The following is a 19,994-nucleotide window of genomic DNA, read 5'->3' on the forward strand; positions in this document are numbered from 1 at the left end:
AATACAGTACACTACAGCACAGTACATCAGTGACGTACAGTACATCACATTACAGCACAGCAGAATACGAAAACAAATGTCAACATCAGCTGTAAAAATTGCAAATCTTTCTCAAAATTCAAATTAACAACAGTTATTTATACATACTTGTCTTGTAGCTGTTGATATGTGATCTGAATTTCTTTCTTCAACATGTCTCTTTCCTAACAAGAAAGGATAGCAAGCAACAGTTTAATTGAACGAATGGTGAGATGTGCTTCAAAATCTACAAAAACCATCTTCTGTTTAGAAACACATGTTACATGTTACAATATTAAAATACATGTACAGAACAGGAATAATGGGGTAGAATGCTACTAGTATTACAACAATTAACAATACACACATATAATAATAATGTCGGTTTTTATATAGCGCTTTTGAAATTTCCCACTCTGTGTTCAAAGCACTTTACAATTATTACCCCTGGCTTGGATCTATAGTGGCACAACGGCCCTTTATACTTCCTCAACTCCCTGGGGAGAATACAATTCATTGCAGTATTTATAAGTGCATAGGATTAAAGCATTGACATTGCAACCTCTATCGTACCTGGTACCCAAATATACAGCTGGGTGGACTGAGGCACGATCGTGGTTCAAATTTTGCCCTGGGACTTTAGCCACTAAGAAACAAATGGCGGCAATGGGGTTCAAACCTGCAACCTGCAGATTCCAAGCCGACCACTCTAACCATTCACCCATCATGACTTCATATAAGAATGATGCCAATGTCAATGATCATTAGTATGCAATCTCATTTCTAAACATCTCATAATATATTTGCATTACTGTTGTTTTAAAGTATAGGTGCATTGTGTTTTTTATTACAAGCAATATTCACCCTTGGTCCCTAAAGTCTACTGTGAGTATTTGGTGATAGAGTACTTAGTGATAAAATAATACCTTAGTCACAGACTGAAACTTCTTTTCCATAGATGATAAACGCTGCGTAAACTCTTCAGTTACAATGTTTAAATCTTCCAACTCACTCTCCCTGGCTTCTTCAGATTGTTTAAGTTGACTGTAAAACAGAAAATAAAACATTTTTGAAACCACAACATTTAATGCACCTGGTTCTAGGAATTGCAAGTCAAGAAAGTCAGCTGATTTCTATGCAGTGAAAAAATGAACCCCCTTTAAATATCTGAAAAAGACTAAGAACACTTTCCAGAAACATACAGTTTAATACGGTTTCTTTGCTTTTATTAACTAATACTTCCGGTACCTGCACTCAGTGCTACTATCTCACCTTCTAAGTATACTACTGGATTCCTGTAGGTCCATATTTTCTTTACTGAGAGTCAGAACTTGGTTTTCCCTTGCTTGAAGAACCTCAGCCATTTCAGCCAATTTCTGAAATTAGTGTGAATAATAATGATACGAAAACACATTAAGTAATGGATATTGATATGAACAGGTCAAATTGAATGTACACAGGATGGTACAAGTTACAATTGGGTATTACAATTGTGTAATATACATGCTCGTTCATTTCAGAATAAGAGGAATGACTTTGGGATCTACCATATTGGGGTAGGGTAAAATATAAAATACAAGCAAGTTCCTTTTCTGCAAATACATTTAACGGTGGGGAGAGATTTACAATACAATAATGTTGATTTTTATATATAGAGATCACAGTGTTTTATTAGTACTCCTAGTATGAACCTAGAATAGCACAAAGGCCCTTTATATTTCAACTCCCCAGGAAGTATAAATCCTTTGTAGTGTCTGTAAGTGCATACGATGAAATCATTCACATAGCAACCTCTATCATACCAGGTCCCTAATTATACAGCTAGGTTGACTGGGGCACAATAGTGGTTCGAATCTTGCCCAAGGACAAATGGCAACAGTGATGCTCGAACCTGCAACCTACAGATTCCAAGCTGACCACTCTAACCACCAGACCATCAGAATTCCACTTTATACTTCAATTTATGTACATGAAAGGATGTATTTCCGTGTGATGCAAAAATGCTTACTAATTTTTTTACATTTCAGAAACATACTTTTTACCTATCAAACTAGCCTATTTACCAACAAATTTAGTTTTTTTTTGCCTCTATAGGAATTTGGCCTTCAGTTATTATTCACAAAACATAAGGAAAATATGAGGCAAATATTTGTACCCATTATCCCATTGTTAAGATGATACCCTATATAAACACACACTCTTACAATAACAATATTAGAATTATAAACTAAATATACACAAAACTGATAAATGTACATTGCATTATGTACATGTATACCTCAGAACTTTTGAACAAAAACCACTCCTCATAATAACCCATAAATAATACATAGGACCCAACAGTAATAATAGCAACGATTTTTTCTTCTTCATTTTTTCTATGTGTTCATATGAATATATGGAAATCAATGTAAACATGTATTCATATAATATTCTATTTAAATATGGCTGGTAATATACCTTACTGTATAAATACATTTTTTCAAAATTCCCAAATTTCCAAAAAAAATGATTATTATAGTTGTACATAATTCCATATTTTTTTATTTTTAACCTTAGAATACAGTAAACGACATTGAAACATTTCTCTGACACCACTCAAAGTATTCATACATTTTATTTCCTACATTTATATGCACTGGTGATCTTGTTAATCTTGTACCAGCTGTAGACAATCAGCCCATCAATAGCTACCAATTCTAGTTATCAAAACCTGCCCCAACGTATAGCTGTTTATTCGTATGACGTTCTGCAGACTTATTCACTATAGTTTCCAATGTATGTAATGTATTTGCATAATCTGATGGTCTGAGACTTTCCTTTTGATATTTAACTATGTGGAATAGACTAGAGCAAACCTAGCTATTATATATGAATTTAATATCATTTACCAATACCAGCTGTAACATTTGAACATACAGAAAACCCTGTGCCAATGTGGCACACCTTGGTGTATTTGCATAAAGTGCTTGGGGTGTTATCGGTGGCTGTAATGTCATAAGTGAAGTGAGTGAATGAAAGTGTAGCAGAAAACACTGCAAGTATGAAGGGTGAAAATACTCCACACGTTCACACTGGCACGTTTACATCTTGGAGTTTTATTATTTTTACATATGTTTATCCAAAGCAGTAAATCTTATGAAAATATAACTGATGGTCATGTGATTAATGTATATGGAACAATCACGTACTCATTTGCATACTTGTGAAGAATGCAATGTTTTCAGTATTAAAACTACCGTGTACATATCAATAACATGTGAACTGATGCAAGTAATCACTGGTACATATGTTATAGTAAACATTCTGATTTTAATATGCTATCAAAAATATGGCATCATGTACTATACAAAAAATTTCTTTACTTTTTTAATTATTATTTAGTAATACCATATTGCTAAAACTGCGGCTGCTTAGCCACAACGATTTGTTAATGTTATGGTACTGTTTGTAATTATTCAAATGTCTAATAATTTACCAGAGTTTTTTTTTATCAATCTATTACAGATGATGAACACAACTTCTAATACAAAACCTGTTCAAACCAAACAGCTAATTTTTTTTACAAATATTATTTACCATTACCATTACCCTTTCTTTACTTTTTTTTTTTACTTTCCAACTTTATTATGTTCACCTAACGTGTGCTAAAACCAGCAAACGGATAGTTTGACAAAGGCTGTCAACCTAAAAAAGATGAAACTTTACTCATAAGTAATTAAAACCCTTAGTCGGGATACAAGAAGTAATTATAACTAGTACTTTATCACTTTCATTTAGTACAGAAGTAACAAAGAAATAATGCTTGCAGACATACATCACTCACACAACAAAATGTCATGGATGAGAAGTATCGGTACATCCCCTCTGTATCATGTATGTATCAACTGAATGTATGACTTTGTATACAGTAAATCAATTAAAAAGTCTACAGCTGCTACGGAATTAAAAATTGACACACAGTTCTCCATACATAGTACTTACTATAGTATTGCACATCCAGACACCATTGAGAAAAAACTTGACACAAAATGGATGAGTTTTTAGATCAATATACACCACAACCCAATGAATTATGACATACCTCTAGTAGGTTCTCAGACTGTTCACACACAGTGACAGAATCAGAGTTGAGGTCTGATGTACTTTCATCAGTTTCATCAGAGTCCTGATATATGCCAAGCAGTCAGTCAGTCAAGCACAAGTCAAAGATAGAAGTACATGTATACATGCCATGTCAGCTTTGTTACCATGGAAACTCAACATGTCACATGATATGTTACAGTAGTCATGCGTACACCACACCATAGTAGACAATGATTGACATACATGTCTAGAAAAAAGTAGAATACACCGGCCATACCAGAGTACACCAAACTCAGTAAAACCACAACTAAATAAACCATGCATAAACCTTTTAAAACCTGTCAAAACCAAACACCTGCTTATAAATTTGCTGATCTAACCATCAAAACTTACAAAAATTTTACAATCCAACCTGACCAAACCAATTATACCAAACATAGCTAACTATAATCTAGCCACTAACTTATAGCCACATATAACTAATCATAACCTAGCCAGTCATAACCAAACATAACCTAAACATGATTGATCCACCTACAAGTATTGGATTTGCTAATACTAGTGTACAGTACACATGGATGGAGGCCATTCCTGTAGCCCTCATTGAGTGCATATTGGGTGGACAGATCAGACAGACAGACAGACAGACAGACAGACAGACAAAGGTAGAGGCTATTCCTACATGTATAGCCCTAATGGAGTGCATATTGGATGGACAGACAGACAAACACACGAATGGACACCATTCCTACTACATACTCTCCATGTAGTCTCTGTTTGGCCTGATTACAACTGCATTCATAATTATTGTACCTCCTCTACAGTAGGACAGTGAATGGTAATCCATAATTTATTTGACTTTTAATGGCGACTGCCGGGGATTACAAAACATCAGGTACACCACACCTAGATATAGATATAGGCGACCTAGACAGTTATAATGAATTATCTACTTGACCAAAACATTAGGACGACAGATGTGTTTGGTATTATGAGAAATTACAGTCATACAAATTAATAATACTCCAATTTTGAGGTGAAAATTTAACATTATGCAGTATACAATTCTGATTTTGGGTTTGATTTGGCATGTCAACATTTTCATCTGACAAATATGGCAACAGCTAAACTTAATTGTGGTGGTTGTGGTGCCATCTCACTAAACGCTTTTAACAAATCACTGACAAAAATATGAAAACGATCAAAATTTGTTGATATTTTACTACTACGTACTACAACCACTGATTTCATAAAATACATACAACACTGATGATGATTAGCGCAATCAGCTTTATATACGTAACTTCGAAAAGATGTTTCACCTTCAATAACTTCTCTGATTTCACAGCTTCTTCTGGGTCAAAATGTTGTTGTTCTTGTTGGACAGCCTGTTTTTCTTCATCAGCAGGATCTAGTTGTAAAATAGGGAAATATCAAACATAAATGGGTTGACAGTGTAGGTACAAAATAATTTCTTAACAGCAATATGAGTTTGGAAACTGCAGCAACATGGAAAGGCACTGAGAAGTACATCTTTTGTATAAGTAAACACATCCAATGTTTCTAATGTTGACAAACACATCACAAACAGGTGCTCAGAGTTTTTTCCACACCATACTTTTACAGTCTTCAAACAGAAGGGGAAGATACTTCATACTCAGCCAAGAGACTTGTCTTGGTGTTACTGGTAGTGGATGTCCTCTTGAAACAGTACCACCAAGATGAGTCTACAGTCTAATTTATAATAACCTGTTTATTCAAATTACACCTTTTACGAACGTTTTCATGGAAAAAGAACATCTTGTTTTGCACACCGCTGCGAATCTTTTCAACACAGTATTATGTTGTTGTCTAACATACATTCAACTCTAACAATGGACTGGATGTGTTTCTCACTGCTCTTAGCTTTAAAGCTTGACAATATAATTCTATTAGTAGTACATCTTGGGTGTCAATGTGATGTTGTGAATACATATACATTGATATTCCAGATAATCTTGTACTCATTTACAGTTGTGAATACATTTAATTGAAACTTCTTTATATTGCTTCTCGATGTCTTGTTTTTAATGATCTGGTGTGAAATACTTTCATACAATGTTAATGAATAATGTATTGTTCCCTAGGGTGCCCTCAGGATTTCAGAGCTCTCACCCTTGATTGGTGTACAAATGAACAATCATTTAAATATTCTTAATACCCTTCATTTTGTTTCATCTCAGCTTACACATCCATAGCTACATACATGAAGGTGTGTTTGCATAAATTAGCATATCTTGTTTTCTTTCCCTGTCACTGAATTTCACCAGTTTATTCTGTAAATTTATAATTATAATTTATAATGTCAAGTTCACACCATGCTTTCTCACAGTATTATCAATCCAAGTTCTAATATATTAAAAGTGATATCTAATCATTGGATCCATACAGATTTGATTAGATGAGATTATTCTTTTGTTCATGACCAATTTTTTCAGTAGCTCAGACAACTTTAAGATTGACAGATCAGCCGCTGTGGGCATGGTCTAATCTCCCTTTCCCCAAACGACTGATGACTCAGTCCGTGTGTGTGAAACCTATTTGGCAAGTTTTTTGTCAGACCAATCAAATTGCCAGTCAAATATTAGAGCAGGCTGATAAGCCAGGATCAATGGCATCATTGATCCGGGCTTATCAGGGTCCTTCTCTTAGATACAGGGATGGAATTTCCTCGACACTGTCATACTTTGACAACACTTAGTGGTACTTACCTTGTTGGGTAATAGATTCATCTTTTTCAGCTCCTTCTACAGATTCCCCTGATATTGGAGCTTCTTTGACTGACTCTACACTAGCAGAGCTGTCTTCTTGTGACCTAGCCATCACATCATCCTTATCATAGCTTTCATCTTTATCAGCGCTTGGCACTGCATCACTTTTGATAATTACTTCTGTCAACGTCTTGTTCATTTCGTCTATGTCATCCTCCTCCTCATCGTCGGCTGATTCTTTCAGACTGCCCTCCTCCCCACTGCTATACTTTGGTATGTCGCTACTAGTGGTGGTATCTGTAGGTGAGGTTCTCTGAGACAGATTGATAGAGGCATCGGCTAGCATGGCTGTCATATCAGTGTCACAGCTAGAATCTAAGTGTACACTCTCCTGTAGTTTACCTTCTGAGATGATGCTAAACTCACTGTCTGACGGACTTCGTTTTCCGTTACCGGGACAAATCGGGTAATGTCTAGGAGAAGCACTCTCTGGTGAGCTGCCACTAATATTTGTGGATGATGGGGCACTTCCATTGATGTCACTGATCACAACAAAGTCGCTGTCACTTTTTGAGGAGCTTTGATCATCCGTATTATGACCTTCCGAGGAATGATCTGATTTAGAATCCCCTTCTTGTCCCCCTCCTCTCCGTTCCTCATATTTCTTTTCTCTGTGTTCGTCACTATCTCTACTTTGTATGTTTTCCTCCTCAGGTGTATCTGTAGTTTTCTGATCTTTGGCAACATCTGCAGGTTTCTCAATCACCTCTATTTCAAATTGTTCCTCTGTCTTCTCATTGTCTTTTTCTTGGTCATCCACATCACATGTTATTTGTTCATGCGAGTCTTGTTTGTTTTCACTGCCCCTATCATGTGATTCAATGTGTTCTTCATCATGCTTTTCAGCAGCAACATGACTTTCCTCCTTTTCCTGCGATACCACATTATCCTGACACTCCTCTACCTTACACTCTGGGGAATCTAAAACACTGATTTCTTTTCCATCCACAGAATCTGAATCTTTTTCTTCGGCCACTTCCTTACTACCTTCACCGACCAATTGTGAGTCTTTTTCATCCTTTCCTTCCTCAGTACTACAAATTTGTTCTTCAATATTTTTTGATTTGTTCACACTGTCATCATCTACCTTAGTCCTTTCATCCTCAGATAAAACCCTGTCCCTCTGTTCTTTTGAAACCTCACTTTCTGCACTAGGTTCTGATTTTCCCACATCCTCCTGTGTACCAGACGTTGCTGCCCCCCATACTTTGCCTGCAAGTCCAAGCCCAAAACCTTTCCGTGTAAAAGCTGACGCCGTTGACTTAACAGATAGATTTTTTGGAGAAGTGTTTTCTTCTTCAGTAGAAGTCTCAAGGAATGCACTCCAGAAACTGTCTCCATCACCGGTAGATGAATTTCTGGATGATGATTTCCTTTCAGTACTTTTTCGACTACTAGGAGATCGTCTCCCTGTGTCTGTTTGTTTACCTGACGTACCTTTTGCTGCTATGGTAGATCGACTGGGTTTATCTGAAATATGGAAAAATGTAAAGTATCATAAAAATATCCTGATATTGGAAAAATAAGACTTCACTATTATTTGTTCAAGGACATGCATCCCAACACCTTTGTGACGACTTCCATAACACCTTAAAGGACAAGAATTGGATTAGGAATGGTACTGGAGATGGCACGTTCAAGGGTACATTGGACATAATTGTAGGTAAACGTGAGACTGGACTTCACAGATGACTGCTTCACACACCATTACCATTTTGAATTTTGCAAATGACATCACATTTGCTGGTTAGTAGTTACCTGAGAAAAGGAAGATTTTAGTAACCCTTTTCTTTTTCTAGTCAAGAGACAATTTCACATTTAAATTTTGATTTGAGACACTTACATGTACCTTATTTCAGTTCTTTGTAGTTCTCAAGGTTAACAGAAGTATTGTGTATATATACAGGCATGTCTCTTGGCTAAAACTAGTTTTAGGGTAAAATAGATTTTGGGTAATTACTACCTGAATTACAACTACTACAAAGTATTGTTATTTATTATTTACCCTTCAACTCAAATCTTTTCTATGTATTGGTCTGATCTGCCATGTTATGATGCAGATCAAACTATCACAGATAAAGATTGGAGTCAGAGGTTCAAAATTACTGCTCACCATGACTACATAATTCTGGTGGACCAATTAAGGAAATCTGTACTCGGTCACTGTACACCATAGGTTTACCCCACAACCATATCATATGTTCTTTGGTACATTATCACTGATCAATTCTCCAGCTTTACTGAGAAACTTCTTGGGTGATTTGATGTTTTTGGCAAGTACGTAATGGGGTATATACGAAAACAAGAATTGAATATATGAACATTTTATCATACTTTATGAGTCAAATTACAAATAAGACAGAATTATTGCTTGAGTTTGCATACAACAAACTGCATATGGTGATAAAAAGGATGGGGACACAACTGTAGAAAGTCAAACTGGAGAACTGGAGAATTTGACCATAATAATTTACCATAAAGCCCATAAACTTAAAATCATCATGTCCGAACGCTGGACTCTGCATCTACCAGCCACCAACATACCTGTGTCTGCAATTACACTTTCAATTTTAGTATTTTCCACTGACTCACTGTCATTTTCACTTGGTAGCTCGAAAACGTCATTTTCTGTTTGAAATTGAATGCCATTTACAATACAAACACAGGGAAGAAAAAGAAAATCAAGAACGATCACACATTTGGACTCACTTTGTCTTTGTGCCATCATACTGTGAAATTATTCCTGTGACCAGTAAGTCACAGAATAGCTGAGATACAAATCTTAGTCTTGTCACTTTGGACAAGCCAACTTGTTTGAAATCACACCGACATTATCATGTTAGCAACAGGTATTAATGAATCCCCTGGACACATCCTATAAAATTATTACTGCCACAGTTACAGCGACCACAATGTGGCAACCCAGTAATCCTAATAGTCTATTCAATATCTGTACACCATCCTTTGATGTTAATGGCTCTTTAAAATGGAACTAAGACTAATATCACTACAAAAAATACCTGTGTATATGTCTGATTTAGTCAGAGACTAAGACCCCATCCAACACTTTGAAGCTTAATTTCAACATGCAAAGTATACATGAAAGTCTGATAATAATACAGACAATATGTGTCTGTCCAAGTTTATTTTTTTTAATGTACACAATTACTTGTTGTTGTACTGAAAACGGAAAGTGAATGCAAGACAAATCATCAATCATAAAAAAACCACCCTCATTAACACAGAATGAAGAGAGATTAATGAGAGGAAACAGCAGATTTGCAGCAAGATAAAATTGTGTTCTATTTTTATACACAGTATTGGTATTTGAGTATTAAGTCTATTTTGCATGTGAATACACCCATACAAACGTTATAAACACCAACCTAGGTGGAGTGTATCAGATGGAACGGTAACAGCAGTAGTAGAATCTGGACACTTTGTAGCTGTAGGAAGTGGAAAGGATAAGAGAATACATGGCAAAGTAGTGGTGTAACAGATGGTGGCATCGCAGTGCGTTTGGTCACCATAAACATGAATACAACAATCAAGTGAACAGATCAAAGACATGCCAAAATATCCACCTTTCACCAAAATCCAGAAAACGTTTTTTTTTTAAAGTGTGAAAACATGCATGCAAACATGCAACAAATGTCAATCCCTATTCCGTATAACAGACACACATGCACTAAATCTTTGGTTTTTGAGGTCATTATTTTCTTCTTTTTGCCACATCACTAACTGTTTGCATGCATGTTACATTGGTACATGTATAAAACTACTTATTTCCACATCTGTGGTTACACGCACTCAAGTAGTATTGAATTTCAGGATAATTTCATAGTCAAGTATTTGGTTTGGTTGTTAAAAGTACACAGTATGTCACAGCCAGAATGGCATGTCATACAATTATACATCAATGAAATATATCATTTTGTTCTCGTCATTCCAAACCAATAATCTTATATTATATATCAACCTCTTGTATACATTGGTTATTATACCATGCACAAGCCAAGTTGAACATAAAATATGGAATATACTCTGGTCGTTCAACGTCATGACAATGCCCATCTATGTCACGACAATGCATGCCTACGTCATTGGTTCTGCTAAACATTCAAAACTGCCATTACTTTCCCCAATTTTTCTTTGATATTACTTGGCGCTGGTATAATTATATTATTCTCCAATATTTTTCTTCATTCAGCGGGAAAATACTTGTGACCTAAGGGTTGTCACTACGAGTTGCTAGAAGAGTAGTGACAAGGGCCCCTTAGGTCACTTATATTTACCTTCGCTGAACAAAGAAAAATATTGGGAATAAACATCTAACTATACCAATGCACAAGCCTTGATATTCTCTTTGAGCAGAAAATATGGATTAAATTCTGAATTTTTCATAAATTATGCTTGAGTACATTTTGTAGGTATAATTATATTATTACATAATATATTTTCTTCATTCAGCCAAAAACACTCATAGCAAAATGGTTGTCAGTACTCGTCTAGCAACTAGTAGTGACAAGCCCCTTAGGTCACTCGTATTTTCCTTGGCTGAATGAAGAAAAATATTGAGGAATAACACTGTCATGATTATTTGAGATATCATTCAATCACTGATCAACTTGAGATTTGAGTTTGCTGGAAATACAGTCTGCAAGTAAGAACATCTGCTTGCACATGCGAGCACAAAAAAGGAAAACGAGCACGAAATATTGTTTTGTTCTGTTGAGAGTGAAGGTTTGTTTTATTAGTGAACTATAAATTCCCCATCACCCATACCAAACAATTTCAGTATTTACATGACAAATTAAATCATTGTACATTTGTAGCATAATGTAGAACAGGAATTTATTATAACATCATGCAAGGTATGACATGCTTTAAATAAACATCTCAGTGTACAATGAGATAAAAGGACATGCCGACGCCACTGTTAATCAGGAATAGACATAATGTGGAACTGATTCACCGGAAGACTAGCAACCACCAGACAAGAAATTGTAGAAAGTGTAGGACAGATATGAATTTTTTTTAAAACTCAACAGTCTGAAGTAACAGTGCAAAACACTACAGTATCTATATACATACATACATACATACATGTATGTATGTATGTATGTACATCGACAAATTTATCCATGTCTGAGTGTGACCATCACAAAGATATGAGAAGTACACACACACGTCACTATATCCATACTTTTGTGAGCACTGCCAACCAAATGTTGCAATAAACAAACGATGGATTAAACTTAATACACAACAGTGTATTAAAACCCACTACATGGATGTAAGTACTAATTAATTACTAGCAACTTACACACTGACAACCAGACTGACAACCAGAACGTTAGTCTGACAATGATGTAACATTCCCTATAGTCATGGATTTCATTGGTGGTTTATCATAATTGTTTGCATCAATTTTCTTTTGCTAATGGGATCACCACACACAGCTATTTTTAGATGACAATGTACAGACTGTTCACACATTTGACACCACATATATGAATTCAAAATTCACTGGGAGTATTAATACGAAAGTTTCCTTCCAAAGCATGTCAAGAACAGAGTGCTTAGAAAGCAAAACTGACTTGCAGTTGTTCATTAGAGGGGCAGCCCACAATCTTGGCTATTCAGCATGAAAATTATTATTTGGCTGAACCAGTATGTCAAGTCAGAGGGCACACTAGTCCACATAATTTTTGTTTTGTATTCCTGTTCTTCCATTAGCTTTTCTTAACAATATTTACTTCATTTCATTATTATTACATTGATAAAATCTTTAACTTCACTGAGAGTAGTCCACCAGTTAACCTTTTCCCTGAATTGTATACCACAATACGGATATTGAGAGAAGTTTCATCATTGAGGGAGCAGAGGTTGTACATGTAGGTTAGTTAATATAAAGTCCTTCTAACTATAAGTTGCATTTACATGTAGTCTTGCAATGCACACAGCTGTAGACTGCACTTACAAATGAAATTTTGTCAGATTTTGATTTTCGAAGTGCTACAATTACAACTGTATTTTGCAGAATGCACACATCACTTTCAAAATATACTGATTACGGAACTTTGATAAAACTTTGTATCATAAATGGTGTGTAAGGCTTCTTGCCATACTGGACTTGCTGTGGAATGAAGGACCATCATATCTAACATACTACCCCACAGCTTCTGTACCTTTGACAATGATAACTCACAATATCCCTATCGGTTTCCCTGCTATTCTACAACATTAATATATTCTCAAGACACGTGGTTAGTTTCAAATATCAACATGTGTGTATGTAGTTCATGTTTTCATACCATCTATTTTTTTTCTGTATGGGTAACTGCAATGAGTTGCATAAATTTTACCTTGAAAGCCATGGAATTTTGTCGTCTTGTAAGATACACAATGTCAAGACACCCTTGTGGCCAACCCTTTTTCATGTCTATACTGAATGGAGCTATTCTCCATACATTCCAACCAATAGGTTACATGACAGAACATATCTTACAATCGGAGCTCTCTAGCACCTATTATAATTGTAATACTGTAAATAATTAAATGTCTGATTTTGAAATTCAACAGGCAACACACATGACCAACATTTATTATGAATTTTTTCTCTTTAGCATGCTTTGTGACAGATTTGTACACATTAAAGTACAAAAAGTACAATTCACACAGCAAATAAAATGAATCACTTTATCTGAACTAGCATTCACTTGAATATTTCCCACTCCTTTTTTGTGTGTAATTATTGGTATTTCCATAAAACCACGCAATTATTGCATAATTTGATATACCAAATTTTTGCTACATCTATTTTGAAAACACACATGTGAATACTTTGAAACCACCAGAGCATTCCTAAAACAATTGATGACCCACCTGTAGCATTAGGATCTTCCAGTGCCTTAATAAGCATTTTCCTGCGTGCTTGATGGATTAAATTTTTAAAGATTTCACCCATCAATGACTATTACTCACAACAAGTGGATTAACGAACAAATGTGGCTTGTTTCAGTGTCTTCAGAGGGGTACAACTTAACTCCAACGTATAATTAATTTGTAGTTTTGATTTTAAAAAAAGCTTGGATTGTGTCCATTGCAATGCATACATGTATGTATAAATAAACTCTATAACACCACCAATGTCATCATACTACAGTAAAGATAAAGACTTCTCTTTTTATATCATATATCCAGCCAAAACCTTGCCTTATGTAACATTGGGTAGAGGTTTTTAATTATGAAAATAAAAGAATATATAATTTGTTCCACAAAGTAACAAATGAAACAAGGCAATTAGAATAATTTAATAACTTGCATGTCACCTCTTCAACCAATAATTTCATTAACATTTTGAGTATAATTTATTAATTGCAATGACATTTTCCATATCAACGAAACTCATTACATCAAATTTGATGGTTACAATGCCGTCAGACATGGCCTGTGTGGCCTTACAAGTTACAGTTCAAGTGTATCAAACTCTCTCTCGAGCTCTCGTTACCTTCACATTTTGCCACGTATGAAAATGAAAAATATGCGAAACCATGTCTGTTGTCGACAACGCTTAAATACAGCCATGTTGTGTAACTTATTATTGAGTGCACAGATTTCCATTTACATCAAACCTGCGCACTTGTACAATTGTACGCAAGAGAAAGTGTATGCCCACTTCCCTAAAATTTAGCACACGAGAAAATGTCTCACCTTCCTCATCTTGGATGTCAAGAACTTTGTCGATGGACTTTTGGGCGTTCGTCAGTGCTGATTTCGCCAAATTTGTAAGTCCGGCGCTATCGAACCAGCTCATTTTCGGTTAACAATGCATGTATTTAGGATGACACGTTACGGTTTTGGTGGAACCACACGTAAATGACAAATCTGGTGTTATTACGTTGCAGCTGATGCTAGTTTCGTGTACACGTCCGCCATTTTGAATAACAAGTGGCACATTAGCCTTGTTCAAAATATTTTTTAAATAGAATCTTATTAAAATTATCTAACTCTTTTATTTAGGATAACTTCATTCTAAAATCAATTACTCACATATAATTGTAGGATATGATACATTTTATGCAGCATGCAGATAAGTGTAAAAGGAAATATTAATGTATTACAAGCGATATGCGAAAAAGGTAACAAAAGATGACGTCATCGAGTGCGATGAATGGCCCAGCATGACCTTGATTTTACGTCACAGTTGGGTGTACCAAGTCTACGCGTCGCGCGTTCGATGATGTGGTATCTCGCCAGTTTTACAACATCGAAAAGCACCAAAATAATTACGCCAACGGTATTTGAACAGTATATAAAATCTTTTGATATTCAAACCTACGGTTTTTGATTCTAGTACAGAAGTGAGCTCTCTGCCTGTGCGCTCCCCAGTGGCACAATCGGTTAGCGCGCCGTACTTATATGACAGTACTTGGTCGTGTTTCGATCTGTTATTGAGTAATGCGGAGGTTGTGAGTTCGAGCCTCACCTGGGGAACCAATTTTTTTTTTTTCACTTTTCCCCAAATTGGTCTAATATACAATAAAACTGTTCGTTTCCTTTTTTCCCCCTCACCCATCTGATTTCTCAATACAAAATTGAAAAACATCAAAACAAACCGTCAGAATTATTACCACAATCAAAACATCTACAGAAGAGAACACGAGTATCACCAATTCTATACAGCGAACGTTTCCCACAATATTCATGATATTGTGAAAGCAGTATACCTGATGATGTTTTGACAGTAATTTAGGGTTCAAATGCTAAGTAGCGTGAAAGAGTAATTTATGGTTTATCCTTAGCAGTTGACTCAGTTATCTTCCTTCATGATCTTGAGGGTGTGGCACAGCCTTATTGATGAATTTCTCCTAAACTTTGCCTCTCTCATAAATCCATCCAATTTTTAAAACTTTTTTGATAACTTAGCTATCTTTTATGGGGGGTGCATTTATTTTCCATGAATCTTTTGTCCACACATCTCATTACAAACTGTCATTTCAATTGTTACCAGAGAAAAATTATTCTTTTTGTGGATTTTTTCATGAATTTAACCTTTTCATCCTGGACCTTCCATTGAAAATAAAATTTTTCCATGACTTTTCAGTTGTAAATAAAAAAATTTCCTGGACTTTTAAGTGATAAATAAAATCTTTTACGACTTATCTAGAAATTACTGTTCAACTCCTTCAGGAGTCATTCTCAGAGCACAGAATATTTCTGTTGTCTTGGATGGTGCTCTGCTCTGGTTTACGACAATGTCAGGAGTCTGAGTGTATGAACCCTGCGATCTTAGGCAATCAGACAAATCAACAGTTTCTGTCTTGTCAGCTCTGTGTTCTAAAATTTTTTCCAATTTTCTATTTCTATTTCTATTTCCAATTTTCTATGTGACATTCCAAGACCTAGTCATTTCAAGAGGAGAATCAATAAATTGTGATATTTATACAGATGTCAACAGATTACTAGTGTTGGTGTCCAAGTTTGTCTACAAGTTTAATTCACTTGGTTGAAAATTGGATAAAATTCATAATCTATCTCAGTGATATACATTCATGCATTTGCCAGAATAAATAGAAAAAGTTTCTGCTTTCTGTACATTTTATTGTAACTTCTGCAAATGTTGTCACTGTTATAGTAAATGACGACACAACTTGGAAATCAATACATTATCAGTAGTTAATCAACATCTGTATTTGTAACATTTTGGTTCGTTCTTCTCTTGAAATAACTTTAAACTGTCTTTTCACCAAAGCAAATTGTCCATGTACTAGGCACTCATTCATACTCATTATTCTACTAACAGATGAATTGTAGCAAAGTGTTGAAGTTATTTTATCTTTTATTAAGACTGTATTTCCTAAAATATCAAAACTGTCCTTGAAGACAACATTTCAACAATCTTAGTACATTGTACATCAATTGTCTTATTGTGCTTAAAACATTCCAAAAGAGAATCAATGATACCCTGTCAAATTTATATTACTTATTTAAAAAGTTGTGATCCACATATATGTACAAATACCATTTCTGGTATAAAAAAAATTAAAGTCAAATTTCCAGATCAAAATGAAATCTATCCCTACCAGCTGTGATATCTGTAAGGAGATTAGCTGGTATTATATAGATAGATAGATAGATAGATCTCATGTTAAAACTGGCATTCTCACAAGCCAAAATATATTTTTACACTGATGCATCAGATGATGCCATAAAAACAGCTCTGGTTTTACAATGATAACATGAACATTACAAAGATATAACATGAACATTATAAAGATAAAGTTTGATAAACTCTAGATAAAATATCTCAACCCTACACATTATTTCAGATTTCTGATGAGTTGATATAGATGATTTGCTTCGAGACATAAGAACGACATATTTGTTATTAGGATTAGTATTTCCTTCAGTATGAAGCAACAGAAGTGTAACTGCCATCAGTTTTTATATTGTCACCTCAGTGTAGACTGACAGATCAGCCGCTGCGAGCTGGATGACGACCGGTGATATCATTATAGTCTACTCTCACTGAGGAAGTTCACAAGTATGAAGATACTGCCACAAACACTATCATCACCTCTAGGGGAAAGTTCTGAAAGACCTGCATAAGTGTAGCCTGTCATCTGTTTCTCTATTGTCACCTCTGTGGGCAGGTTCTCTTTGTATGGCCTGAAACAACAACATACAGGTGTCTTAATGAACTAATCTCAAACTTCATGAGAGGTTTCACATTACTCTTGTCTAACATACTCTTTACTCGTAGAGAGTATATTGGCATATATTGGCCCATGGACTTTGATTAGTTCCTAGGGAACTATTTCCATATGGCCCTCACCAGAAATGTTTTTCCTGTTTTCAAAGATTGTGTATATTATATTTCTTTTCTGGTGGAAGAAATTTCAATTCAATTTAATTCAGAAGCAATTCCTGTATTTTATTCTATAACATTATAAGTATTAGGCAAATGTTTTGAAAACCACATTGTTAACATGCTATCTGATATTGTAATTTGGGATACTATTTCACACAGTGAATGTTCACAACTGGATATTGTAAGTATGTTTTCAGGGATACAGATTACATATTGTGGAGTGTTCATGCAATGAGAACATCTCAACTTTCACGTTATTTCATGTTCTTGGTCTTGCAAGAAACACCGGGAATTCCATGGGTAATTTCCCTATGTGCAGTCACTGCACAAAATATGTATGATTTACCTCTAGAAAAAACTCACCTTCCTGACTACATATGCTACATGTCGCTTTTCTCCTTTTCTTGGGATTCCCAGTGTTTTCATTATTTCTGTCATTCCAACTTTTCCTCTGTCCTCTATCGCCTCCAAAACTAGCATTTCCACCAAAGCCAGAATTTCCTCCAAACCCTACATAACCAGAAAAGATAGTGAGAAAAAACAGTAATTACTGAATTTCCAACCAATTCCAGAATCCCTCACTTAAAAAAAATGATTCATTTAAATCATGCAAAGAGAAATCAGGGTTTGTCAACTTATTTTTGGAATACATTAGATTAGTGTACTACAAGTTTTCAACCAAAATATGACTATAGCATTCATTCATAAAAATGATTCACAAGTATCAATAACTTATCATCTGATTTAGACATTCTTGTGTTTTATCGTCAAACTTAGATTATTCATTTGTTCCTTGCAGTCTAGACAAGCATTTAAATATACTGAGTACTCAGAAGAATTTGAATACACACATGTACATGTACATGTGAAGTCTTTCATTTGTTTCCTAAAGTTTCATCGGGCTAAAATGTTCTTTGAAGTTCTTGTGACAATCTAACATTCAATCTCACACAACATCAGCTAACAATCTCTTACATGAATAGAAAGTTCTGATGGTGACAACCTTTGTTTCGTGGGAAAAGTCATATGAAGTTTCCATGGTGACAGTCTGTGCTTCACATGGAAAATCATGACAAACTTCCATGGTGTCTGCCCCTTTTCTTTCAAGTTATCTGGAGAAAAGCATATTAAATTTTCCATTCTCACCTGTAGAAGTTGAGGTAGAGGTACCTGCAGCATCAACCCATTCAAAAAATCCACACTGACTATCTCTAGATTTGGGACACGTCCAGAACTCCCGGCCTTTATTGGCACCTTCTTTTTGCACAGTTCTCCTAAAACATGTAAACAAGTAAACAAATGTTTGTATTGATATCTTACGTACTACAGACACCAAAGGTGTTATGTGACTACCTTTACAGTCTCAATCAAGGTATACCTGGACTAAAACTCTCACTCTCACAAAGTCACATTAGATTCATACATATTACACAAAATCAAATTTAATGAGGCCCCATCCCCTACATATGTAAAGACCAACTCACAACACACCCACACACACCCACACACGCACACACACACACACACATTCAAACAAATAAACAAACAAACAAAACAACAGGTGAATTGACTTCCACAAGTTACATTTCAATGCACTGAAGCTATCTCACATTAAATACAATACAAATGTGGGCATAGTTAGTTAGATTACGTGACATATAGTTTACTTTCAGAGTGGTTATTTACAGCCCTTCTTCCGTAAAAGTTCCTAAGTCATCTTTGTTTTTTACAACCCATAACACCCAAGTAAAGTATTTCCTCTATGTACCACAATCATTTATAAACAATAAAACCATGCTTACAATGAGTAACACTGAAGTAAAGCACTTTCTTTAATGTGCTACAATGATTCATACCATCCATATCAAGCGTAACAGTATACTGTTTCATTTGCTAATTGACCACATTACAAAGGCCACATGCTAGGTTTGTAAATAACCAATTGAAACAGTATACAAATGTACTTTTACACTTGATATGAATGCTATAAACCAGTGTAGCACATAGAAAAAGTGCTTTACTTCAGGTGCAACTTGACCTGAGTTGCAACTTACTTGACAGCAGGCTGGTTACATCTACAAACCACTTCACCCCATACATTGGCACTTGGCCTCTGACCTTCACTACTGGCACTAACATTGGTCCTTGCAGTCCCAAAACTACTACCAGTACCACCTCCACTGGGTGCATCATCTGTATCAGAT

At 35.3% G+C, this 19,994-nt stretch overlaps 2 protein-coding genes and 1 non-coding gene across 3 annotated transcripts in view; 1 reads left to right on the top strand and 2 right to left on the bottom strand.

The window, feature by feature from the left end:
- Positions 1-14,768, bottom strand: part of LOC144435008 (TATA element modulatory factor-like) — a 29,479-nt gene extending 14,711 nt beyond the window's left edge. The window contains exons 1-6 of the mRNA XM_078123542.1: positions 14,631-14,768; positions 6,855-8,384; positions 5,427-5,515; positions 1,291-1,394; positions 945-1,062; positions 148-203 (exon numbers count right to left, since the gene is read on the bottom strand). Coding sequence (XP_077979668.1) covers positions 148-203; positions 945-1,062; positions 1,291-1,394; positions 5,427-5,515; positions 6,855-8,384; positions 14,631-14,733 — 2,000 coding nt within the window. The 5' untranslated portion in view covers positions 14,734-14,768. The remainder of the gene's footprint in view (positions 1-147; positions 204-944; positions 1,063-1,290; positions 1,395-5,426; positions 5,516-6,854; positions 8,385-14,630) is intronic.
- Positions 14,769-15,301: 533 nt separating this feature from the next.
- Trnai-uau (transfer RNA isoleucine (anticodon UAU)) lies at positions 15,302-15,413 on the top strand. The gene is made up of 2 exons: positions 15,302-15,339; positions 15,378-15,413. It is a non-coding gene; the product is annotated as a tRNA-Ile (tRNA).
- Positions 15,414-16,891: 1,478 nt separating this feature from the next.
- LOC144435204 (DNA topoisomerase 3-alpha-like) overlaps positions 16,892-19,994 on the bottom strand; it is a 25,073-nt gene continuing 21,970 nt past the window's right edge. The window contains exons 23-26 of the mRNA XM_078123781.1: positions 19,845-19,994; positions 18,937-19,064; positions 18,154-18,300; positions 16,892-17,588 (exon numbers count right to left, since the gene is read on the bottom strand). The exon at positions 19,845-19,994 is cut by the window's right edge and continues 55 nt beyond it. Coding sequence (XP_077979907.1) covers positions 17,557-17,588; positions 18,154-18,300; positions 18,937-19,064; positions 19,845-19,994 — 457 coding nt within the window. The 3' untranslated portion in view covers positions 16,892-17,556. The remainder of the gene's footprint in view (positions 17,589-18,153; positions 18,301-18,936; positions 19,065-19,844) is intronic.

Source organism: Glandiceps talaboti, chromosome 5 (assembly GCF_964340395.1).
Source record: "Glandiceps talaboti chromosome 5, keGlaTala1.1, whole genome shotgun sequence".
Taxonomy (NCBI): domain Eukaryota; kingdom Metazoa; phylum Hemichordata; class Enteropneusta; family Spengelidae; genus Glandiceps; species Glandiceps talaboti.